General features: G+C 43.0%; 1 protein-coding gene across 1 annotated transcript; it reads right to left on the bottom strand.

The window, feature by feature from the left end:
- On the bottom strand, positions 1–23,822 carry LOC137360170 (deleted in malignant brain tumors 1 protein-like). Its single transcript, XM_068025719.1, has 6 exons — positions 23,798–23,822; positions 19,070–19,384; positions 17,619–17,936; positions 17,455–17,535; positions 17,130–17,366; positions 1–98 (listed from the first exon to the last, which is right to left on the bottom strand). The coding sequence occupies exons 1-6, from the start codon at positions 23,820–23,822 to the stop codon at positions 1–3; spliced, it is 1,074 nt and encodes a 357-aa protein (XP_067881820.1).
- Between the last annotated feature and the right edge of the window lie 2,223 nt (positions 23,823–26,045).

Here is a 26,045-nt window from a genome sequence, read left to right on the forward strand (position 1 = left end):
TCAGAAATTCCAAACATTCACCATCGTTGAACTGTGCAGGGAGGGATGTGATGTGTTCCTTGTAAGCATTACGGAATGTGCTTTATCAAAGGTGATCACTTGGAATCAACAAAGAATTTACATTACCGAAATATATGAAAAGCAGCTCACAGTCTGCAGGACCTCAGAACAGTCACTGTGTGTTTTGTTGTTCTGTTGAACTGAGAGGAAGCGCCTGACATTGTGATGATTTCTGTGATATCAACATACTGCTGCAGGACATTTCACCTCGGACTTTGAACTTAGCTACATAAAATCCATAAGGACAAAGTATCGGGGGACGAATGTTTGTGCAATATCATTGATCATTGGAAAAATGTAAGAGCTTAGTGACTGCAAATAAACTGATCTCTTATTTCAAAGACTGACTCAAAGAACAAAGATATGGTAATCTGTGTACACTTTACAAAATGTAAAACACAAATATCAACAGTTCACGATAAATGACTAAGTTCAAATCAATCAGCAAAGTTAGGTACAGCAGGAGCATCAATTCTCCATGTGGTTTTAAAGTAAAATAGATGAACTTGTGAAATGTTCAAGCTGTTTTCTCCACCTGCATATAGAGGTTAATGAAACAGTAACACTGTTGATAATCTAGTCAGGCGGGTGAGGCTGTGTTACTGTAAACGGTTAATTCGTTGTGATCCAATCACCAGGAATGCAGCCTCTATCAATGTCACTTGTTAACTCCCTATGATTCAATGCAAAGATGGGAGCTGAAGGTAGATGTTGTTTCAATAAACTGTCCACTGTAACTCAATAAATAATAATTAATGTCAGTTTGATATATCCGGGAGTGAAAGTAGATCTGGAAAATGAAAAGAGCCTGAAGATCTAATGCTGATCAACAAATTAGCACAGCTGACGTGTCTCTATAAAGTTACCATAAGTAGAAAACCTTGAAATTAATTCTTTCCCCGGATGTGAAACAACAACTCTCCTGAAATGGACATTTAACCAAAGAATTCACAAACTGTATTGGAACCAGGCTAATGACCCTCATAACTTTGCCATCCACTCACTGGTTTCTGCAGGGATTTCGGGTCCCGTCACAATCTGATAGGTTTGTTCCCCTGAGTTATGTTTTGCAGGTATCAAACAGACTGACAATTTAGTAAGTATGAGTTATGGGTGTTGACAGCAACTGGTTGCCACAGCAACTTGAATTACTCGGACAGAATGATGGAGGTTTAAGATGTTTGGTATGGGTCTCTTGTATCTGTGAGAAGCCGGCCAATCCTGTAAATCATAAATACTGGTACTTTATTCATTTAGAGATACAGCACTGAAACAGGCCCTTCGGCCCACCCACTCTGTGCCGATCAACAACCAACCATTTATGCTAATCCTAAATTAATCCCATATTCCCTACCTAAACTCGGGGCAATTTATAATGGTCAATTTACCTATCAACCTGCAGGTCATTCGCTGTGGGAGGAATCCGGAACATCCGGCAGAAACCCACACGGTCACAGGGAGAAATTACAAACTCCGCACCGGCAGTACCCAGACCTAATCCCGGGTCACTGGAGCTGTGAGGCTGCGGTGCAATTCACTGCACCACTGTGCCACCCTGATTAGCCATTGACATTCTGAAAATGGTGCAAGTAACGAAGGAACATCCAGTAAGCACTTATATTCGGATGTAACTTTTGCCACACATGCAGGATCCTATATAAACGTTGAAATTCGAGGATCCCCTTGTCAACACGGTAATTTCAGAGTATCTCTGTCAATAGATAACATTAACGGGACGCAAGAAATACTGACAGTTGCAAGGTCTCCTGAAACGAAAATCTTATGGACCCAGAAGATATTACCAAACTCCCAGAGATTCTTTTCAAATTTGCCACTTCAATGGACAAATTGCATTCATTGATAAGCAATCCCAGAACCGTCTGTCGATGACATAATCCAGAGGTCCATTTGCAAATGCTGAGAATGCCCTACGATTCTGTGAAAACTGGAACATAGTCTCAGTCCCAGTATCCCCTTTCAAATAAAGTCTCGCACCCGAGGGATCCCCTGGACACACAACTCCCAATCAGGGATGTCATGTAATTGCTCAAATGGCGAGATGCACTTACCGCCAAGAGCCGCGAATATAAGTTATTAAATGATAAAAAAAATACAGTAAAGCATGCTTCATACAGTTAGTAACTAGATATCGTAGTGTTTGGACAATTGTATTGGACATATTGTTCATTTGAGGCTACCATGCACACACAAGCCAGCAGATGGCACTGAAAGAGAAAGTGAAAGAAAACAGAGTAAAGAAGACTCCATTATGTTCAAGAGTTTGCTGACTCGGTCCTCAGTCTTTTCCTCATATGACTTACTAAACTCTGCTAAACCACAGGCCAGTTCAGAGACCATCAGAGTCATTGATCCTGACAAGGAACAGGCAGCAGTAATGAGGTGGTTAATGAAACAAAAAGACAGTAGTTTACTGAATTAATAGTTGGAGATGGAGGCTCACCAGGAACTAACGATCAGAGATAGCACAACCTGTGGACACTCTGAACCGCCATATGTATCATAATTTCTATATATACTATATGGCAATTTGAATATACACATTGAAACTCCCAGAGCATACTCTTCCAGCCTGTTGTTCTCAGATGTTGATCCATTCTCTCCCTCTTTGTAAAGCTACAGGTGCCTGTCAGTCATTGACGCAATAGTAGAGTAACATTGCAAGGAGAATCTTATTGATATCAAAGAGAAACCTCGCAGTGACACAAATAGGTCCCTTGGAAAGTGCCATGAATCACAGTCACTAAACAAACAAGGTCAGTAACATGCTTTCTTCTGAACACGTTTATATGTCAAACGGTGTACTTGCCCAGATATTGCACAGATATGAATTGAAACTTCCCAAAGCCCAGAATATAATTTGATTGACTGTTCCACTGGTGAAAACTGCACAGCGCAATAGTTACATTGGTATAATACTGTCCATATCTGCCTGTGGATTCTGAACAGTGTCATGCTTGCATTTAAACAGTACTGCCTCCCTCTGCTGGTGAATACTGCACAATACAATTGTTGCATTGATACAGTAATACCTCCATTCTTTTGTAGGTATGACAGTGCAGTATTATATTTATATAGCAATGATGAGTGCAAAGACTACAATGATGTAGTAATGTCTATCTCATTTGGTGAATACCAGCTTACACCTCTGGTGGGGAAGACTAAACAGTGCACTGGCTACATTTTCACAGTGGTATCCTCGTCTCTTTGGAATACAGAATAGTGCATTGGTTATTGTTACGATCAGGTGACGAGGGTCACACTATACCCCAATTGTCCTTCTTCTCATTTGACCGCAGCAGGGGTTATTCCTTTCTAATCACTGGATGTACTTAACACTCGAGTGAGTGTTTTACCTTTGTCCTTTGTTGTGATCGTAAAAGAACCAATTGGACAAGTTTTCTTGAGTTTAAACAAGGAAGAGGTGAGTTTATTATACTTAATAATTAAACGTTTAAAGTAGGTTGCCAATCCATGAATTTAAAAAAATCCCCTTTTTATAGCAGGTTTTCTTGACATTATGTTTAATATCATAATGCTTACCGCCACTGGTAGATCCACTTCCATAAACTGCACCAATGGCTCCAACTGATGCAATATGTGTTTATCCAGTATTTCATAACTGTTTCATGGTCAAGAAAATAAATGTGCACGGCATCCATTGAATGGCACATTGAACATCAACTGGCCACTAACCATAAACGGACAGTAGTTTCATAAACTGACCTCCTACGGACAAACTGAACAAGTTCAAATAAACTGACCCCGACCACACATCTGAACGATTCAGAAAATGCTGCGTGACTCACTAACTTAACAGGTCTCTAAAGCGGAAACATCGCAGCAAAATACATAACCATCGACATTGATTTGTTTTGCGAAAGTTTCTCTTCTTTTCTTCTTGTCCTAGATGTGCATCTCTTTAAGGGAGCTGCGGCAAATTGTAGGTGCCTCTCCACTCTCACAGATATGTGGTTGCTTAGCCTGCCCAGTACTCATATTTCGCTTTTCCTGTCTCTGCTGACAGATTCTTCTGCACGACTCGGCCCTTCAGAAGCAGGAGAACCAAGCCAGCAATACCAATCTGAACAGTCACCCCTCTGACTTCAACACGCACCAGTTCAGCATTTAGCACAATGCATGGGAATGATGGTGAGATAGCACAGTCTGTACAGGGTGAAGTTCACATTGCAAGTGAGTAGCACGGGTAGTGGTGAAAGGCACAGTAGAGGACAGAGGAGGCAGGCGAATGCGCCCTGACCCAAACATTGCTGAAGAGTGTGGGGAATACCAATTCAATGCCTGGCTGTTCACGCAAAGGAAATTGGAATAGTACCAGCAGAGAACGGTTGCGTGGGTAACCTGTCAAGGACTTTCAACATCATGGATGAGACTATGGAGGAGCCAATCGTCTCTGAATGGCACCCGGACGTTCCTGTTCATGGAACGAGTTGCCTGTGTTCTCTTATGAAGAATGTGTTGTCCTCTACGGAAGCTTACTATGCAAGAGCCCTGGTAACCACCAAGGCCAGCTTTGATTGAAACCCAACCTGCTGCTATTGGGGCTTTGGTTTCTACAGTGACGTCCAGCCTCGAAAAGTAGTGAAGCAGCGTTGACAGATTTAGTGGTTCGAATGGAGAGGAGCTTGGGTCTGATCAGTGGTGTCCTTTAGTTTTCTCTCATGCAGATCAGTGAGAGATAATGCACAGCCCCATGGGATCAGACTGGCGCTACGGCAGCTGCAGGTAGTGTCCTCTTTCAAGAGGGAAGTACATCTGTGCCCTTGACAGACCCTCGTCCCATGCCCATGCACGCACCAGCAATGTAGTCCAGATGCACCAACCTGAAGCCAGTCCCATTCTCGGTCGCACCGCCGAAAATGCTGGTTGTAAATATCTGCAGTACCATTTTTACGACAGCTGCAAGCGTCCACCACGCTGAATTAAAAGGGGCAGCTCCATAATTAGAAAATACCAGCCTTCAAGGGAACACTATTAGGTGGCACATGAATGAATATTAATTTGAGTGCAATTTATTAACGTAATATTAGTCAAACATTTATCCATGTCAATTTGTGCAAAATGTTTTAGTAATAACTTAGGGCCCTCACAGTGTGTGGGCGTGGGAATGCCTCATGCAGGGATTTTCTCTGTCCAGGTGCAGTGGAGATTTGACCTAAATGTAGGGGAAGAATCATCTTCGTGGGTCACTTGGTGCAGGGGTGGGAGGAAGGGGTTTGAGTAGCATTTCAATGCAACCAATATTTAATCACTTGTTCTCAGACTTCACATGTTACTCGCTGCTTCACCGTGCAATGCCAGGCACCACGTGGTTAGCTTTCGGTGTGGTCTCCAATTCTGCTGCACAATGACAGTGCAGTGACTGGCACGGCAGAGCCATCTCTCAGTGTGGGCTCCAGGTCTGGCTGCTGATACATGGCAGTGGGAGGGAAATATGAAATAATTGTCAAAGAGGACCACATATCTGCCAACATGATAGGAAAGAGGAAGGTTGAGTCCAGGGTAACTGCTACTGCCGTGAGTCAATAGGGGATCCGGACACCGAGCACGAACCCATACTTCCTCCAATTCAACTTGCTCGTCCATTACAAATACCCGCTATTAAAAAATACAGGAGCAATTTTAGGGCTGAAAAGTGCTAATATAAAGTTGACGTGTTCATTGAAGCCTCATCAAATCGCCGTTTGTTCTCAACAGAATAGACTACATTGTGAGTAACAAATACCATGTATTCAGTTCGAAGTAGGTACAATTAGATGCTTGTTTCATCCAGAAAGAATGTTTGGGATGCTCTCTGTGAAAAGGGAAGAGGGGAAAGAACAGGTGTTGCATCATTCAACCATTGCATGAGATGTTTTTTGTTGCAAGAGATTCTGGGATTGACAGAGAACTAACCAAGAGCTTGACAGAGGGAATAGTGCCTTTGGATTGTTGAATGGGGAAGGGAGGGAATGATGCCTTTCGTCGTCACATGGCGCTGGCGGCTGAAATTGCAGAAAACTGTTGAATATGTAAGTGTTGCTGTGGCAAGTGAGGACAAGGCTAACTGGATCATGGCTCTGGTGGTGACGAGAAGGGATGAGGGTGGAATTGCAGGTTACGTGCTTGAAGAAGGGAACTCTTCAGCCGATCAAAGACAGAAGCCAATTCGGAAATGATGATGTGGAAGGTGGCATCATTGGAACTGCTGTAACAGAGATGTAGATACCTGGAGAAGGCAATAGAGACCTGACCCGAAGCAGGATGGGGGAGGTGGGGTGCATAATCGAGCTAGGTCTCTGGGTTGGTGGCTACAGATAGACACTGTGAGCGACCTGCCGATCCTCAGTTTTAGAAATAAGATTTCGAGGAATCGAATTGGGGATGGGTCGTGTAAAGGTAAAGTAGGGCTGGCAGCTAGAAGCAAAGTTAATTCCTTTCAGCTGAGAATGAGGTCAGGAAACTACAATGAAATAGTCATCAATGTTACCAAACAAGATGTCGTGTGCTGGTGGGATGTAAAGGTGTCAGACAACTGGATGGCGAGGCGAGGGATTGCGATACAGAAAGGCTGCACGTCCTATTCAGAGATACAGGTGTAGGTGGAAGATACATCCTGGTGAAAGATGGACTGTAAAGCGACTGGACATCCCGGTGTGGGACGGAAAAGTACAGACCTGAATATTTTGAATGGGCTAAGTTGCAGATGGTTTGAACATCCTGGTAAGAGATGGACATATTGAGGGTATGGCCGTCCTGATGAGGGATGGACATGTAGGGATCCGAATTTCCTGAATGGATTGAGTTTTAAAGGGATTGATCATCCTAGTGAGAGATAGAGTTTTAAGAGAATTACATGCTCTCGAGAGAGAAAGAGAAGTTTAAAGGGAATGAACATCTTGGTGAGAGATGTAAATGTAGAGTGGTTGGACGGCCTGGGGTGGGATGTAGTTGAAGGAATCTACATATCTCGTTTACAGTGTTGGACTGGATGTCCATGGTGAAAAGGAAACATTTATGGCCCGGAAACCAGAGTAGCTAAAATCGTGGATGGCGACAGAAGAAGACAAGGGGAGAAAGTGCAATGGAAAGAGTTAAGATCCATCGGAAAGGAACAGATTGAAATGTTGAGTCTTACGATGTAGCCTTGTTTGTGGATGTTTGGAGGATTTAGAAGGGGCTGTGCGCGGTCACAGGCACGGGGTGAAGATCTCAAGAGGAAATGAGTTCAAAGATAATATGGGAAAGGATGACATGATGTTCAGTGATGGACTCATGGTCTGGGGGAAGTGGAACGATATGTCAGAGAGTTCGTGTTTAGGCTCCCCAAGGTAGAGGTCTTTACAACAAACAACAACAGCGATTCCATTGTCAGCAGGTTTAATGACAATGTGAGGGTTGAGAGAATAAAGTGCTGCACATCACAGGGAGATAGATAAGAGATAGTAAAGGGGGCGGAATTCATTTCATAACACTTGCCTCCATCACTCTTTTACTCTCTCCAGTCCATCCTTTTTCCCTGATTCTGTATTTGCTAAAAGTAATTAATCTCGACTAATATATATTTCTGACGAAATCGCAATAACGTTCAAAGCTAGTCCTGTGTCTCTCGCCACAGATGATATCTCCGCTGTTAAGTGTTTCCAGCATAATTCGTTTTCAATTCAAATGATGTTCGCCGTCTGCTGGTGGATACGGGTATTTCAGTAAGCCGACGAATCACAAAAATCACAATTTTCTGGAGAGTAATGCATGGTGTAGCTGCTCTCCCGACAGAGTAACAATTGCGCTCTGCTGATGACTAACTGAAATGTTTAAAATTGACGGCAAAAACGCATGAATTACTGACCAGTTTCTCCTGCTCTCCCACCATACTCCGGGATAGTGTAGCGCAGGAAAACATTATATTGTATCTCGAAATTGGTGTATATTTAGTCCTTGAACCACAATGCAGTCGTTAATATTGACAAAGGCACAAATTCCAACTGCAACATTGAATAAATCATTTTAATTATTTTTGAAGGTTATTCCCATTGTACATCAACACTTACATTAGAAACTGCAGTAATTTGTCCATATCGAGTATGTGGTGGTGGAGGAAGAAGTTACAATAAATGCAGATTAAAGAGACAGACCATTTATTTGTCACCTGACGTGTTCTAAACCTTTTTTAACAGGATATGGAAAAGTGAATCGGTTACAAAACGAACTTTACATAAACTCTTCATTAATAAGCACCGGTTTTAATCTCTGTAACATTGTTGGTAATTACATCCGGAGTAATATATCTCAGTATTTGTGCAGACAGAGAAATGATCCGAAATCAATTCTGTTTGGTATTTTAATTAAACAGAAAACACGCACCTTCAGACAAAATAAAGAGAAAAGCCAAATCTAGTTCTTTCAAAACAATGTAAAATGATGGTTGATAAAAAAATAAAGTGATGTTTATATCGTAAAACAAATCACAATTATCGTGTTCACACTGTTGGGAAAGTTTATGCCGTTCCTTCAGATTTAAGACAGAATAACACATCAGTCTGTGATCCACCTCCAGACATCATACACTGGATTTGAGGCTGACTTTTACCTGAAAGAACAACAAAAACGACTTGAGAGGTTTACAGCAATGTTAACCACCAAACAAATACATCAAATACAGTATATGATCTCCTCAGAATATTTCTGCTTCAATAAGCCTCCTATTTCTTTTGTAAGTACAGAAAATGTTCTCTTTTTTTTCGAGATACAGCACTGAAACAGGCCCTTCGGCTCACCGAGTCTCTGCCGACCATCAACCAGCCATTTTTTCTAGTCCAACACTAATCCCAAATTCGTACAAGATCCCCACCTGTTCCTACATTTCCCCACCACCAACGTCTACTGGGGGCAATTTATAATGACCAATTTACCAATCAACTGCAAATCTTTTGGTGGTGGGAGGAAACCCAGCGAAAACCCAGACACAGGGAGAACTCGCAAACTCCACACAGGCAGTACCCAGAATTGAACCCGGATCGCTGGAGCTGTGAGGCTGCGGTGCTAACCACTGTGCCGCCCATCATCTTTCTGATACTTTGGAATCAATATCGATATTCTTAATATCGGAAACAGCTGGGACAGCACACTGTCAGCACAATACACGGAACAAATTATAAAACATTGGTCTTACCAGACTGATGGAGATGTAAGATGTTGAACCATACAGTCAGTGCCCATCTTTGGTGTAATGTCTGCTATTGTGAACGTGTCATAGTGAACATCCTCATTGTTTTCAGGAATGGAGGGAGGCATCAAAGCGGGATCAGTGCGGGTCTGAGAGCTATATACTGTGGAGAGAAAGATTATGGATTAATGATTGAACTGAAAGTGGGTTCAGTGCGTGTCTGAGAGCTGTATACTGTGGAGAGAAAGATTATGGCTTAATGATTGGACTGAAAGCGGGATCAGTGCGGGTCTGTGAGCTGTATACTGTGGAGTGAAAGATTATGGATTAATGATTGAACTGAAAGTGGGTTCAGTGCGTGTCTGAGAGCTGTGTACTGTGGAGAGAAAGATTATGGATTAACGATTGGACTGAAAGCGGGATCAGTGCGGGTCTGAGAACTGTATACTGTGGAGAGAAAGATTATAGATTAATGATTGGACTGAAAGCGGGATCAGTGCGGGTTTAAGAGCTGTATACTGTGGAGAGAAAGATTATGGATGAATGACTGGACTGAAAGTGGGCTCAGTGCGGGTCTGAGAGCTGTATACTGTGGAGAGAAAGTTTATGATTTAATGATTGGACTGAAAGCTGGTCCAATGCGGGTCATCTATATACGTATAACGTAAAGGGGACTGGAATTTGTTGGCCTCGGAATGTTTTCCATCTCCATTCACCGTGTTGTTTTTTTTACCGCTGGGTGAAAGCAGATGAAATGGATCAGCTCAGCCTGAATCAGGGTGTTCAGATTGAGCACCTGGAAGATTTGCAGTCAAAGTGTTAGCAAGAGAGATATCACACACCGAATAACATAAGGGTGTCTTTTCTAAAATATTTCAATCATTGTTTTGTCTAATTTCCTTTAATCACAACATGTATTTAAATCAACCAGCAGTCTGTGACATCGCCGAGTGGAACGAAATTCAAAGTAGTGACAGAGAGCTGGTGACTGTGAGAGTTTAACTCACCGAGAGTGGAGAGATCACCGCCAGCACTTGTGAAGAGATCATCAGGACTACTGTCCAGCAACAAGTGACCATCCTGAGTGTCAATGGCTCCAGTCTCAACATCATCATAATCACCCGGAACCAGACCTGAGCGGAAATAATGATTTTCACTGAAATTAAATGGTATCACTGAATACTTAGAATTATATTATTAGACGTCAGTCGACACGGGCAAGCCAGGGTAAACTGTGATCTTCAGCCGTAGTGAGATTAGAGGCTGGCGAATGATGGGACCGTGTCGTGTCACGATAGGCGAGTCATAGCTCATGCTATGTTTAAAATGCAGCCTGTAATCGATTAAAAGGAAGGGGCAGTGTAGGATATTGGTTGGGAGACTGACAACCTGCATGTTTGGCAGATGGCAGCAGCCAGAGCAAGGTTGGCGCCCAGGTTTTCGCATGCCTCCATGGAAGTGCTCCTCCAGGCAGCAAGGGCAAGGAGGGAAGCGCTTTTCCATCGGGACCGGAGGAGGAGGCCAGCGAGGCAGGTGGGGAGGGCATGGCAGGAGATTGAGCAGGGAGTGAGCAGCCGTGAGGTAGTCCCATGTAAGAGGTTTCAGTGCAGGAACGGGATCAATGCCCTGATGTAGTATGACAAGGTGAGTGCAGTGCCTAACATTAATTTGACAGCCTTAAATGTCACAAATGATAAAAATTAAATTAGAGAAGGGGTGCCTCACTCATTTGTTCAGATGTTCCTACACCATGGAGCACAGCTCAGTGCCCACCTTCTTGGAGAAGCACAATCTTCAGTGACACTGCTGTTCCGACATTTGCAGGAAGCAGAGCCTCTGATGGTAAGCCCTCTCTGGTGGGTAGCATCTTCTGCACTCAAGAAGCTGGTTGCGTGCGGCTGTGTGCCCTGTTCATCCACACTCTTTTCCAGCCTCATGATTATTGTCCCTATCTGGGTGCTGCAGCCCAACTCCTGGTGACTGCAGCTGCTTCCATCTCTCATTCTCCTCCACAATGGGAGGCCTCAAAACCGGCGTGGCATAGACCTATTGTAAATTGCTGCACTCACTTCTCAAGGTCTCCATTCTTTTTACTTGGTGCAGGTAAGTTTCAAGTCTGAGAGGATGCTCATCCTAAATACCTCTGTTATGATTGCCAAGATAGGTCAGCCTCCAGATTGCCAATACCGCGATACAGTATCTCTCCCCCTCCCTCCAGTGCCACAATGCTTTTCACAGCCAAAACTGACCTTCCTCTGACCTTCCCCCTCCTTATAGATGGCGAGTCTCTGAAAACTGTTGTCACCTTTCATTAAATTGTGAATGGTTTGGAAAATTGCCATGAATTTCCTGTTTATTGACTCAATTGCCTGCCCAGTGCCTTAAAGTGCAGCCTCCACCCACCAGCTCGGCCGCTTCCAGGAATATCACTTAACAGAGTAAATACGTCGGGCTTCCTTTGCACTGCTATCCAGCGGCAATTTCCCTCCCAGTCTGTCGCCACTGTGTGACAAAATTCTGCCCTCCGTTTTAAAGTCACATCTGTCCCATTGAATCACCCATTCAACATACACACAAATGTCACATTTCACCGCCCACACAACAGTGTCAGAAATCACAATAATTGAATGTTTCGTTCCATTAAAGTATTGGTTGCAATCGGTATTATTTTGCAGACATCCAAATTATTTCTCCTTTCTTAAAAACTAAAATCCCTCAGCAAATCCCCATGCATTCAGCAGCATCATTTTACAGCGATTAAGTTCTGATATATTTAGTTGTTGATTTTAGATAACAGACTGCGTGATGGATTAAAAAAACGTGATGGTAACAAATAAAAATGTACCCACCCTGAATACTGGAGGAGTTCCCTTCAGGATTTTCTGATCCAGGATCCGTATCACCCAAACTGTGACTGGTGTAATATTCAATCCGATTTAGGGACTCAATGGAATCAGCAACTGTTAAACACAAACATGGATGGTTATTGGAGAGATCGATTGGGACGTTCCAGCAAATAACATAATGCCGTCATCATCTGGTGACAATGTCCTGGGACTTTGTATCTGACACGATTGTGAAACATTTATCACAGGGACTGCAGTAGTTCAACAGCAACTCGGGATGGACCAAATATGTTGGCTCATCCAGCGAGCAGTTAAAACAATACACAGTACAGCTGGTGGGTCAGATTTCAAACATCAGAGCAGAGACAATAGTATAAAACATAATCAGTTCGCACAGTTTCATAATCCAGAATCCCTCCATCCTGTCCGCGTTTCTTTCAATTTCAGAGTCTCAAACGGATGGTGGTAGCTTTAAAACCGAACCCCACCCCGGATAATGGGGCAGAAAAGTGTAAAGAGTGCAAGGAGACGAATAACGGATTTGTTCTTTCCTGGTATTTTTTGCAACCTGAGAAATTAATCTCAATGGTTAAATTGCCCTCCAAATATATCGCAAGACAAAACTTTTATCGATTTGCCAGTGTTGTTGCCCCAGTATTGTGAAACAGAATTTGTAGATTAATGTTAAACTTCAGAATGCAAAGTGTTCGGATATGTTTTTTGCAGGAACCACCGACTTCAGTTTAGGAGTTCCTGATGGAAGCGTGTTTCTGATCCAGAAATCCAGTCAGTTAGAGAAATAAACTCTGAGTCAATGTGACTGTCTCCTCCTGAGAGCTGTGACTATTTATGGTCTAGCTTAAATGGAATAAAATGACATGATAGTTACAAACAAACAGAAATCACGTTCTTTAAGCAGTAGCAACGGGCGGGAATCTTCCCAAACCTATTGCTAATCTTGCTATACGCACAGATATAGACACACTCGCACTGTGATTTGACTCCTTCACCTGGGGTTATCGAGCGGATTTCTGACAGTGTTCAGTCAGTAAACTGACCATTAACATGGGGTAGTTAAGTGGAAGTGACATTTGTCTTGTGAACATTCGGCATGAAATATAAAACACAGACCTGAACGCCGGATCTGATAGGAATCCTTGCCAGGTGGAATATTCCCAATCTCTTCATAAATTGCTTGGTATAAACCAGCCGGTGAACCCTTGCCACTAGTGACAGAACCTGTCAGATGGAGGGTGGGAAGATGAAAGTTTAGTTGCAACCCACGAGCGTTGAACAGTAAATTATCTGCGAACACATCCAAATCACAGAGACGGAGAGAGTAAAGGGACAAAGTCGGGTACAGTGAATGCGGAGTAGTTTTGTTGTGTGTATTTTCGTACATGTCTATGTGTCAATTTTACTGCATATCCCTATGTTCACCTGCAGCAGACTGAGGACAAATGTGTTGACTGAGGAAAAAATTCAATCAAGTTTGTTAGAAACGATCTCTCCCAAACAAAGCCATGCTGACTGTCCCTGCTTAATGCCTGCCTCTCCAAGTGGAGGTTAATCGTGTTCCTCAAAATATTTTCAATATTTTCCCCAGCACTGACGTTAGATTCACCTGCCTGTAATTACCTGGTTTAACCCTGATACCCTTCTTGAATAATGATACCACATTCACTGTCCTTCAATCCTCTGGTACATCTCCTCTGGCCAGCGAGGATTTGAAAATGTGTGTCAAAGCCCCTGCTGAATCTTCCCTTACCTCACTTAACAGCCTAGGTCACATCTCATCTGGGCCTGGGGATTTTTCCATTTTAAGCCCACAAAAACAACAAACACTTCCTGCCTTTCAATGCTAATTTGTTTAAGTACTTCACAACCCCGCTCCCTGATCTCGACACCGACATCGTCCATCTCCATGGTGAACACAGATGAAAAGTAATCCATTAAAGCCGAATTTACGTCCTCTGCCTGCACATCGCAGACGGCCATTTTGATTCCTAATCAGTCCCATTCTTTCCCTGGTTATCCTCTTGCCCTTGATATACTTTTAAAAAATGCATTGGGCGTTCCCTTGATCTTCCTCACCAGTGTTATTGCATGCCCCCTCTTCGCTCTCCGAATTCAATTTTTAAGTACCCCCTATACTTTCTGTACTCCTCTCTGGAGTCCGCTGTTTTTCAGCGCTCTGAATCTGCCAGTCGCCTCCTTTTTGCTCCTTATCCAATCCTCCATATCCCTTGACACCCACAATATCCCTGGAATTGTTCGTCCAACCCTTCAACTCTATGGGAACATGTTAGCCCTGAACTCTCAATATTTCCCTTTTGAAGGTAAGAGCCAATGGGATCCAGGGCAATTTGACAAATTGGATCCAAAATTGGCTGCGTGGTAGGAAGTAAAGAGTAATGGTCGAGGGTTGTTTTATTGAGTGCAAGCCTGTGACCAGTGATGTACCACGGGGATCGGTGCTGGGACCCTTGCTGTTTGTAGTGAACATTAATCATCTAAACCTGAATATAGGAGGTATGAGGAGTAAGTTTGCAGATGATGCAAAAACTTGTGGTGTCGTAAATAGTGAGGAAGAAAGCCTTAAATTACAGGACGATATAGATGGGCTGGTAAGATGGGCAAGGGAGCAGCAAATTGAATTTAATCCTGTGAAGGGTGAGGTGATGCATTTTCGGTGGAGTAACAAGGCAAGGGAATATACAATGGATGGTAGTACCATAGGAAGTACAGAGAATCAGAGGGACCTTGGTGTACTTGTCCATAGATCACTGAAGGCAGCAGCATAGAAAGATAAGGTGGTTCGGAAAGAATATGGGATTCTTGCTTTTATTAGCCAAGGCACATAATATAAGAGCAAAAAGGTTATGATGGAGCAGCATACAACGCTAGTTAGGCCACAGCTGGAGTACTGTGCACAGTTCTGGGAACTGCACTGTAGGAAGGATGTGATTGCACTGGAGAGGGTGCAGAGGAGGTTCACCAGGATGTTGCCTGGGAAGGAGCATTTCAGTTATGAAGCGAGACTGGAAAGGCTGGGGTTGCTTTCTTTAGAACAGAGAAGGCTGAGGAGGGAATATGATTGAGGTATACAAAATTATGAAGGGTATTGATAGCATAGATAGGAAGAAAACTTTCCCCTTAGTGCAGGGGTCGGCAACCAAGGGGCATCGTTTTAAGGTAAGGGGAAGGATATATCGAGGTGATTTGAGGGGAAAAGTATCACCCAGAGGATGGTTGGAGTCTAGAACACATTGCCTGAAGAGGTGGTAGAGGCAGGAACCCTCACAACATTTCAGAAGTATTTAGATGAACAATTGAAATGCCATCGCATACAACACCATGGACCAAGTGCTGGAAAATGGGGTTAGAATAGATAGGTGCCTGATTGCCGGCAGAGATACGCTGAGCCGAAGGAATGTTTCAGTGCTGAATAACTCTATTAATCTATGACTCTATGACCTGATCTCCTGCTTGTGATCGTTTGTAAACGACTGCCTGTCCAGTGAGGTTACAAGGCTCGATCTCATCAGTTTTCGGACTGTCTTGTTACAGAGCCTGTTCTGGTCGGGTCCTTGGCAGTGCTCGGCGCCTATGCTGTCCCAGCTACAGAATCTTTCTGAAGAGAGAGAGGTCTATTTCTATAGGAACTTTATATTATTATGAAAAGTGTCATTTATTAAGCGTCCCATTTCTTATAATAAATCAGGAGTGATTTGGATGGGTGAAATATGAATGGAAGCGTCGTTTTGGAATGTTGAAGCACCGCTGGTGAATACAGAAGGTCCTATACAAGTATCACCTGTCAAAATAACAGTCAGACACGGTTAGACAGCTCGATATTGGATGCCCAGAGCCGGAATCTGAAAGGCTGGAACTGATAACCAATGGATGAAGGAAGATTAACAGACAAGTAAATAGTTGAATGCACAGCTTAAAAAGTTGAAGTAAACTTCCGGATCCTTTGTTACAATAAGTAAATTCTTCCAGAATTTCATGTATGATGTGCTGAACTCTCACAGTGAATGTGGACACTTCAAATCACTCTCCATTTTAAATGTCACATTTTACTAAATCCTTAGCACATTGAATGGAGAAAATCAGCAACAAAAAAAAAATGTCTTTCTAACAAGGCCACTTGACAGTCCATAGAAATCTGCAAGGAACGAGAGTTTTGCATGCATATGACACAATATCTGGGACCTTTCGTTGGATCCGCGGGAAGATATGAACCTCACCTCTTCTGATTGACTTTTTCTGTATAACCACCATCAGTGAGATCAACACACAGATTAGCAGAACTCCGAAGCAGACCGCAACTAGGATGGAAGTAGTTTTATATCCCTGTTCTTAATGACAATAATACAGAAAGGTTTAACACATACACAGTCCGTCTTGCACAATAACATATTTACAAAAGGGAGTTAATAATTATATCCACTGCTACCGGGCGATGAGTCAGGCTGAACATTCCGCAATATGTGTGGTGCACATTGCACCAGAGGGAAGTGTGAGCCAGTCTAAATTACAGAGACAGTGCCCCCATGTTTCTGATGAGAACACGACAGTTCAGGTACAGCCAGAATCTGAAATTAGCTGAATTTCAACCAGACCATTTGAAATATGCGGTGAGGAAAAGATATTCCAGTCAGTGAGAAATTGCTCATAGCATCTTGAGAAAATGACTACAATACCAATTCAACTAATTCAAACCCTAACGCTGGCGAGGATACTAATAATGGTAAGTACCTGCAGATGTGGACGGGACAGCAATTGGAGGCACATCGAGCCCTGTGGAGTATATTGTACAAAAGGTTCAGGAGGATGAAATTTCAGCACTTTCCATTTAAACGATAAATACTGTTCTTAATTTCCGGAACTAGTGAGCCAATTTAACAAAACAATGAACCCTAACCCCACTCTCCAAACCCTGTCACCCTCACCGGAACAAATCACACTGGCATCTTCCTTGTGATCACAGTCAGACTGAGCCGGCGATGAAGAAGGACAGTCGGCCAGAGAAGATTCGCTTCCAGTGCATTTCACCTCATCCAGCCAGATAACACCGTCACCCTGGGAAAAAGTAGCTCCTCCTGGGGCCAAAAGAGCGTGACCACAATCCAGCTGTCTGCAGACAACATTGGCATCGGCCATATCCCAGGAGTCATCACACACCGTGCCCCAGCTGTTATCGCACAATATCTCAACTCTCCCGGAGCAGTTGGTGTTACCTCCAAACAGGCGCAACCAATGTCCAGAATCTGGCAAAGAGAATCAATGGTTATTATTGATGTAGTATAAGACAGGAGTACAAGTCAGATAGTTGGTATAATAAAGAGGAAGTAGCACCTGGTGAAAGCCCACGTTTACAATCATATTCTCGAATGCAGTCCTTTGATCTGTGGTGCTGCTCCTTAGTTACTTTTGCTTCTGTTTAGAAGAGAAACATGCTGACTGTATCAGACACCAATGTTTGAAATGACACTCGCACATTTATAGGTTTGTTGTGTTACCTGAACAAACAACACCAGCATCCTCCCTGTGTTCACATTTGTGTTTACCCCACGGTTCTTTTTGACATTGCCAAAGGAACGATTCGTGTGAAAGACATTTCATCCCATCAAGCCAAATGGGTCCGGATCCTTCTCCAAATGACTGAGCATAATAATCGATAGAACTGAGGGGACCGCACTCTAACTGTTTGCAGATCACTTCTGCATCAGGTCCATCAAGTGTATCCGAGCACACTGTTCCCCAGGTGCCATTGTAGAACACTTCCACTCTCCCCTCACAGCGATGCTTCCCATTCACCAGCCGCAGCTCTTTGTGCTCTGTCAATGACACAAGAAATATCCAGATAGTTAGATTGATAGCTCGTTGTATGTTCATACTGCACAGCTCAACACATGCTGCACCGGTTGTGTTCACTGATTTCCAGTAATTATTTCAGAAAAGCGATAGAAAAACACTGACAGCCCATAAAGTAATAAAGAATAATCAACACGGATTTCACAACAGAAAGACAAACAACGTTATTGAATTCTTTGAAGAAGTTACAGAAAGATAACAGGGATAATGCAGTCGATGTAATATGCATGTTTTTTTTTTTCAGAAGGCCTCTGACAAGGATCATGACTGGGGTCAGGGCCTGTGAAGTCAAGGGATCAGTGGAAGAATGATAGGAAACCAGCTACAAAGCACACCGTCCGGGTACAATGTGGTAACCCAGAATGGCGCAAGGTGGGAAGTGGTGTTCCACAGGGCTGGGGTCACTGCTGCTCAACATTTACATGAACGATTTGGATTTAGACAAGGGAGACTTAATTTCAAAATTTAAGAGGACAGCAATTTGGGGATATAGTTAACACTAAGAAAGACAGAGACAAAATACGGGAAGACGTTAATAAACGGGCCGAATGGGCATACAATTGCCAAATAAGTTGAATAGAGATAAGTCTAAGGTGCTCAGTGTTGACAGGAAGAATAAAGAAGGCACGTACTTCTTGTAAAATAAGAGTGAAAATGAAATAGATCAGCAAAGAGACCTCGGGATACAGAGGCACTAATCACTTCTGAAGTGACAGAGGCCGAAGCTAGTGATCATAAATATAGGATAATCACGAATAAATCTAAAAAGAAATTCAGGAGAATTTGTTTTTTTTTACCTCGGGAGTGGTTTGAATTTTGAATTCCGAACACATGCAATTGCTGAGGTGATTTGCACTGATGCCTTCAAGGTAAAGCTATACAGGTACATGAGGCAGAAAGAAGCAGGAGGATATGCAAAGAGGGTTAGGTGCAATGATGTGGGGTGATACTCGTGGGCAACGTAAACACCACATTGACCAGTTAGTCCGAATGGCCAGATTCCGTGCTGTCCATTGTATGTAATTCGAAGTTATATCTTCCCTGTGAAACCACGTGCACAACACTACGGAAAATGGGCACATGGAAGCACCGTTACCTGAACACATGATCCTCACAGCTTCTTTATGAGAACAGTCGTGGTTACCCCACGATGCTGAGGGACATTCCCAGAGTAATGATTCGTTACTGGAACAATTCAGTTCATCCAACCAAACTGGCCCTGAGCCTGGTCCACAAGATGCAGGAAGTGCCAGGTCCAATGCCTTTCCACAACCCAGCTGTGTGCAAACCACGTCAGCGTCCGCCAGATCCCAGGAATCATCACAAACTGAGCCCCAAGTCCCATTGTAATAAATCTCCACTCGGCCACTACATGGGCTTCCACCGTCAGACAGCCTTAACTGCACGTGGTCTGTTGGATAACAGTACATGAGGATTATACTTTCAATAGACATTCACATCATCACTCAATACAACTGATTTTACCATCACCAGCTCAAAAAATGAAGGTTAAATGCACCTGTGACAGGTAAATAAAACTATACAACAGAATATCTGTTTACACTTACTTCTTACATAGAATGTAAAGAACAGCAATGTTTCAGATATGCTATAACATCTGGCTTTGACAAGTTCTGGTCTCCAGTTCCCCTCTTATGTTTTGAATGCTGTGTACGGTGTCAAACAGGCAATCACTCACACGATTAACAGTTAATTTATACTCATGTTATATAACTGCATCTGTTCCTTGTCCATGTATGTTACCCTTATTTGTTATCTTGGTCAGACATTTACTGCCATCTCCTATTGCCCTCATCTTCAATTACAAGTGACTTGCATTTATCTAGCGCCATTAACGTAATTAAACATCCCAAGGCGCGATACAGGAGTGATATCAAAGAAATTTTAACACAGAGCACCGAAAAATATATTAGGTCAGATGACCAAAAGCTAAGTCAAAGAGTTAGTTTTTATGGAACGTCTTAAAGCAGGAAAGACTGGTTGACAGGCAGAGATATTTAAGGAAGTAATTCTGGAGCATGTGACCTTCGCAAATAAAGGCACGGCCGCCAATGGTGCACAATTAAAACCAGGAATGCTCAAGAAGCCAGAACTGGGAGCTGTCAATCTGGAGCCGATTGCAAAGACAGGAGCTGTGAGGCCAGGAAGGGATTTGAAAACAAGGATGAGAATTTTAAAACCGCTCATTGCTGGGAAAGGTAGGTCAGTGAGCAGAGGGCAGATGCCTGAGTGGCAAATGGTCGAGACAGCGGAGCTTGCAGAGGTTGAAACTCGTGAAGCCAGCCAGGAGTGCATTCGAATCATCGAGTCTGGAGGGAACAATGCTATCGACAAGACGAGATAAGGGCAAATGCGGGTGATTTCATGGAGGTGAAAATAGACAGTGTTAATGAGGATATGGAGATTTGATAGGAGGATCACCCTGGGGTCAAATATAACACCAAGATTACAGGCTGTCTGGCTGAGTGACAGACAGTTGGCATGGCGAGAAATGGAGTTGGAGACAAGGAAGCATGCGATGGGGACTGATGGTTTCTATCTTTTCAATACTGAGTTGGAGGAATTTTCTGTTGATGCAGTACTGAATGTCAGCCTGGAATTCTGACAGTGTGCAGGCATTGGAGGGCTCAAGAGTGTTGAATGTGAGGTAGAGTTGGATACAGTGAGATACACGTGGAAACTGAGGCTGTGTTTGCGGATATCACTGAAAGGCAGCATGTAAATGAGTAATGAAGTGTCAAAGGATAGATCCTTTGGTGACACTATAGCTGACTTTGCAGGAGCGGGAAGAGAAGCCATTGCAGGCCACTTTCTGACCATGACTGTATAGATAATACTAGAACAAGCTGAGTGCAGTCCCACCCAGCCGGGTGTTAATGGGGAGGAATTGGAGAAGTATTTCATGATCAATCATATCAAAATTTGAGACAAGTCAAGAAAGAGGAGGTGGAATCGTTTATATTTGTCACAATCACTTCGGATGTCAATTGTTTTCGTCCTGTGGTGTGGATAGAAAATTGACTTGCGGAATTGAAACATGCAGCTTCATATAAGATGAGCATGGATTTGGGAGGCGACAACACATTCAAGGACTTTGGCGAGGTACGAACAGTTGGAGCTGGGGCCGCAACCTGCATGGACAGGTGGTCAATGGTTCCTTTCTGAGGAGAGGTGTGATGACTGCTGATTTGAAGGAGAGGAGCCTGAACATGGAGAGAGAGAGAGAGAGAAAGATAATGGTTAATGATGCCAGCTAACATGGAACCCAGGAAGGGAATATTTGTGTTCAGTAGTTTAAAAGAAATAAGGTGTAGACAGCAAAATGTGGATTCCATCAACAGTACAGGTTCCGAGACAGCGTGAAGGATTCTAGGAGAGAAACAAGAAATGGGAATTCAGGGTGATCGTATGGGATGGGGATGGGAACTGATAGGAAGTTAGGCCTGGTGGGTTGGGGAAGAAAGGGAAGTAGTGGAGGTGACTGAACGGATGTTTTTGAACTTTGTGACAAAATATCTACGAGCTCCACTCACATATTTTTGCAGTTCAGGGTGGACGAGGCAGGGAAGTGGTTCAGGAGGAAGATTTATGATGGAGAATACTTGCTGTGCGTTTTCTATGCCTTCCTGGATAATCTTTGTCAAACGGGTGGTTTTAGTGAAGATGAGGAGGACCCGATGATGCTTTATGTGATTGATCCATTCAGAATTATATTACCAGATAGTTCGCCAGATGTCACCATTCCTTTCTGTTTTTTAATTATTTCACGGGATGTTGGTGTCACTGGCAAGACCAGCAGTTTAATCCACCCTATTTATTACTTCCACTTCATATTGGAGAATGTAACGTCTACAAAAATAGTACCCTTAAACATCAGCCTTGCAATGTGCAGTATCTTCGTGTAGAACTACGTTCTAGGGTTGTGTTGATTATAACATTATCATAAATCAATTTAATATTAATTGCATAGGAGAATCAATTACTTTTGTAAGGATGGGACTCTGTCTTTGACAAGGAACATATTTGAGTAATTTTAGAGACATAAACCGCATGTCTGAACAGAAAATATGCAGACCTCTCTGTCCAGACAGACTGCTGCAATTATGTTCAATGAGCAAACGAAACTTGTGAGGCAAATTAACAATTGTTATTGTCTGTAAAAAGTCAATGAACTAAACGACTAATTCTATCAATATATGACTGTTGGACCGGACCAAAGAGGGCAGGAAACAGGATCTCTCTTCAAAATGTTGGACAGGATCAGGAAGCGCCTATGGGCAATTGAACTCCAGATGTGTAGACCTCCTGGATGAACAGAAACCAGTATTTAATCTGGACTGGACAAAAATGATTGGACTAATTGCGTCAGGCACTTTGGAGAATAAACATCAGCGATGTTACCCATCAGATAGAGAAGTAGAAGATAAGGAGAAGACACATGGCTTCTGAAGGTGGGCATAAATGTTGGGTGGAGCTTAACATCTACCTAACTGAAGAACAAGATGACATACTCTACTCTGTCCAGTGACTGAGTGTGTAATAACCATTCAGCACTGTAAACTTCTGACGTGAAACGCTGGAATGTATTGATTTCCGCTGTTCCCGAAGAAATTATTTACTGTAACCAATCGGTATCAAATCTGAATCATTAACTATCTCATATGTTGTAAGTTCCACTCTGTCGTATGGAAATAAATGTTCATTGGAACAACCCGAAAACATCTGCCCACACTTACACTCTGCATAATGCAACATCCCCAGAACACATGCCTGCATTGACATGCTACACAATGAAACTTTAAAGCGTATAGTCCAAAACATCTGTCTACTTTTATACACAACATAATGAAACTTACACCATAACAACTCCCACACAGCTACCTCCACTTATATACTGTACAGTAGAACTGATTGCAAGCTCGACGCCGGATTTGATACCAGAGCTGAGATTCCAATTCCGTATTCTCTTTTTCATAAGGCCGTTATCTTTCACCTCTATCATCATTCACCTCCCTTCCTGCCTCAGCCCATCTGCTGCTGAAATGCTCACCCATGCTTTGTTTCCTGCAGAATCGAATATTTTAATGTTCTCCTGGGCGATCACCCATCTTGCATCCTCCAGAAACATCAGCTCATCCAAAGTTTTGTTGCCTGCCCTACATGAAGCCCCTCTCAGGAACACCGTGGCACTCGACGATCTATTGGTTTCCCCGCCATCAATACCTCGTGTTGCCAATTATGATCTTCATGTTCAGCCACCTTCATGCTCTCCCCCTGCATCAGTATAACCGTCTCCAGCCTGAAACATTTCAGGAACTCTGCTTTTCTCTGAATACAGCTTCTTGTACTTCACCCACTTCAATTGCCTACAACTTGCAGTTTTGCCTTTAACCATCTAACCCCCAGACCTGAATTTCCACCAGAAATATTTCCGTGTCTCTGGCTCTTCAAATACAACTATCTGACTAAGAATTTAGTCACCAACTGTAACATCTCTTTGTTTGGTTCTGTGTCAGTTTTCTCTCCCTTTACATTCCTGTTAAACCCCTTGTGATGTATGTGTTAATTGAAATTTCTGTAATAAACACGTTCTTGTTGTTTAATTGTGTCCGTGTCCTCTCTCTCTGCACACCACCCCCATCCAGCCCCAGCTCCCCGACCGCCCACCATCCTCACCCACTCTCCTCGAGTGAAATGACTGGCTTGAGACACCCAGGAACAAGTAACCTAGATTATCACTTTTCTCAGCAGATTAGACATTTCACTTCTTTGTTTTTGTAAAGGCAGTGAAGAACTTGCTTACCTGAACACAGGACCCCTACATCCATACTGTCAGTGAGAGACGAATTCAATGTGAATAAGCTGCAGTTCTGGAGCTGCAATTCGTTTCCTTCACACTGGACATCATTCACCCAGACGGGTCCTTCACTCTCTCCGTCCTTTGAATAGTTATAAGCGGCTGTCGCTTCACCACAACCCAGCTGTGTACAGACTACGTTGGCATCATTCACGGTCCAGTGTCTATCTTGCAATCTCCCCCAGCTGCCATTGTGGTAAATCTCCACTCGCCCATCACACCAGCTTCCCCCGTTAGTCAGCCTTAGTGACCAATTTTCATCTACAATATGAAACACATTGAGAATGTCGAAACTGAAGCAAAATATCTCAGAATTTACTGCCACCAGAAATGTCATTAATTTTAATGGTTGCTATTTCTGTCATCATTGTTCAGAAGGCTTGTTGAAAGATCTTCTTCACCATTACCTTTTCTCAGTAAATACATTTCAGAGACGTACCGAGCAGCTTACGGTTGCTGAAATGGGGACAGAGGGTAAAATGAACTGGGGGTGAGACCCGAGGGACTGAAGGTCGTCCTCCTGTCCACATGTACTGATATTTCCAGCTCTCGCCCTGTACTTGAAAATATCATCAAACTTTCTTCCAATTTATCCTCCTTATCTTCACATGGTCCATCTTCAACTCTTCTGTTCTCTTCTTCAAAATCTCTGTCTCTGATTCTGGGGATAGGTTATTAACTAATATAAAGAATAAACCCAGTGACTCTCACAGTTACCTGTCTATGCTTCCTCACCCCCCAATTATTCGAATGACTCTATCACATTTTTTCACTTGCACCACGGCAATGTATCTGTCTGGTGATTCAACCTTCCATACCAGTGGTTCCAGATATGTCTTCCTTTTTCCTCATCCGAGGACTCTCCTCACATCCTCATCCACCCACCATGGTTGACAGGGCACTCAAGCACGACCATTCCATTCCCCATACTTCTGCTTTCACCCTTTCCCCCCTCCCAGAACCATGATAGGATCCTGATTCTCCTCATCTTCCACTCCATCAGCTTCCATATTCAACAGACCATCGTCCACCATTTCCACCACCTTTAATGTGATGCCACGACAAAGCACATCTTCCCCTTCCCTCCAATTGTAACGTTCTGAAGGGACCTTTCACTCTGTGGCACCCTGATGCCCTCTTCAATCATTGTCAACACCCCTTCCCACAGGACCTTCCCATGAATGGGCAGGAGGTACAACCACTGCCCTGTTACCTCCACCTTTCTCACCATCCAAGCCCCCAAATACGGCTTCCAAGTGAAACAGCGATTTTCTTGTCCTGCTTTCTCTTTAGTATACTGCACTCACTGTATTGACTGATCATGATACCGTCTCCTTTACATTGGGACACCAAACATAATTGAGTGCTTACTTTGCACAACATCTTTGTTCAGTCTGCAAGCTTTACCTTTAGCTTCCAGTTACCTGTCCTTTTCATTCTTTATTCCGCTCCCACACTGACCTCTCTCTCCTCTTTCTCCTACACAGTTCCAATGAAGGTTAACGTAAGTTTGAGAAACAGCACTTCCTCTTTCCACTAGACTCTTTACAGGCTTATGGAATGAACACTGAATTCAGCAATTTCAGATCAGATTCCCTCCCCTTTTTTTCTTTTTTTGGACGATATTTTGCCTTCCAATTTGCAACACTTCTAGAAATGTGTTTTTTACTTGGCCCATTCCTATCTATTTTTGCCTTGCACTGTCCCATTTACCATTTAATCTCTCCTGTCTTCCACCATATCACAGATTGTTCCTTTCGCTCTTTCCTTGCTTTCCCCTTTCTTTAAAAACTGTTAAATCTCTAAGTTATGATGAAAGATCTGCAAACTGCAAGGTTGATTCTGTTTCTTTCACCATAGATGCAGACAGAACTTCTGAGTATTTTCAGCACTTACTGTTTTTATTACCTATATTTTAAATTGTGAAACTTGGGAGCAATTTGCGTTGAGCAATGTCTCACGTACAGCGATCAGATAACAGAGCAGATAATCTGTTATAACAGGGCGCGGGTTGAGGGATAACTGGGAGAATTGTAATTTACATCAAGTTTGTGAAATAATCAAAGACATGGCATATTGGTGAAATAACGAGTTACTTCACTCGCTGTCATTTTAATGCCCTTGATGCAATGGAAATTAAAATTTATCTCATGTTATTTAGCTGGAAACAAGTTCACAGTGTTTTCTATTGTAC

The sequence above is a fragment of the Heterodontus francisci genome, unplaced genomic scaffold (genome assembly GCF_036365525.1).
Source record: "Heterodontus francisci isolate sHetFra1 unplaced genomic scaffold, sHetFra1.hap1 HAP1_SCAFFOLD_216, whole genome shotgun sequence".
Classification (NCBI taxonomy): Eukaryota; Metazoa; Chordata; class Chondrichthyes; order Heterodontiformes; family Heterodontidae; genus Heterodontus; species Heterodontus francisci.

Coding starts and splice junctions, on each gene's coding strand:
- LOC137360170 (XM_068025719.1), bottom strand. CDS start 23,822: ATGGATGTAGGGGTCCTGTGTTCAG. Junction 17,937..19,069: donor TGTGAGGATCATGTGTTCAG/GTAACGGTGCTT, acceptor TGTCATTGACAG/AGCACAAAGAGCTGCGGCTG. Junction 17,367..17,454: donor TAAACGTGGGCTTTCACCAG/GTGCTACTTCCT, acceptor TCTCTTTGCCAG/ATTCTGGACATTGGTTGCGC.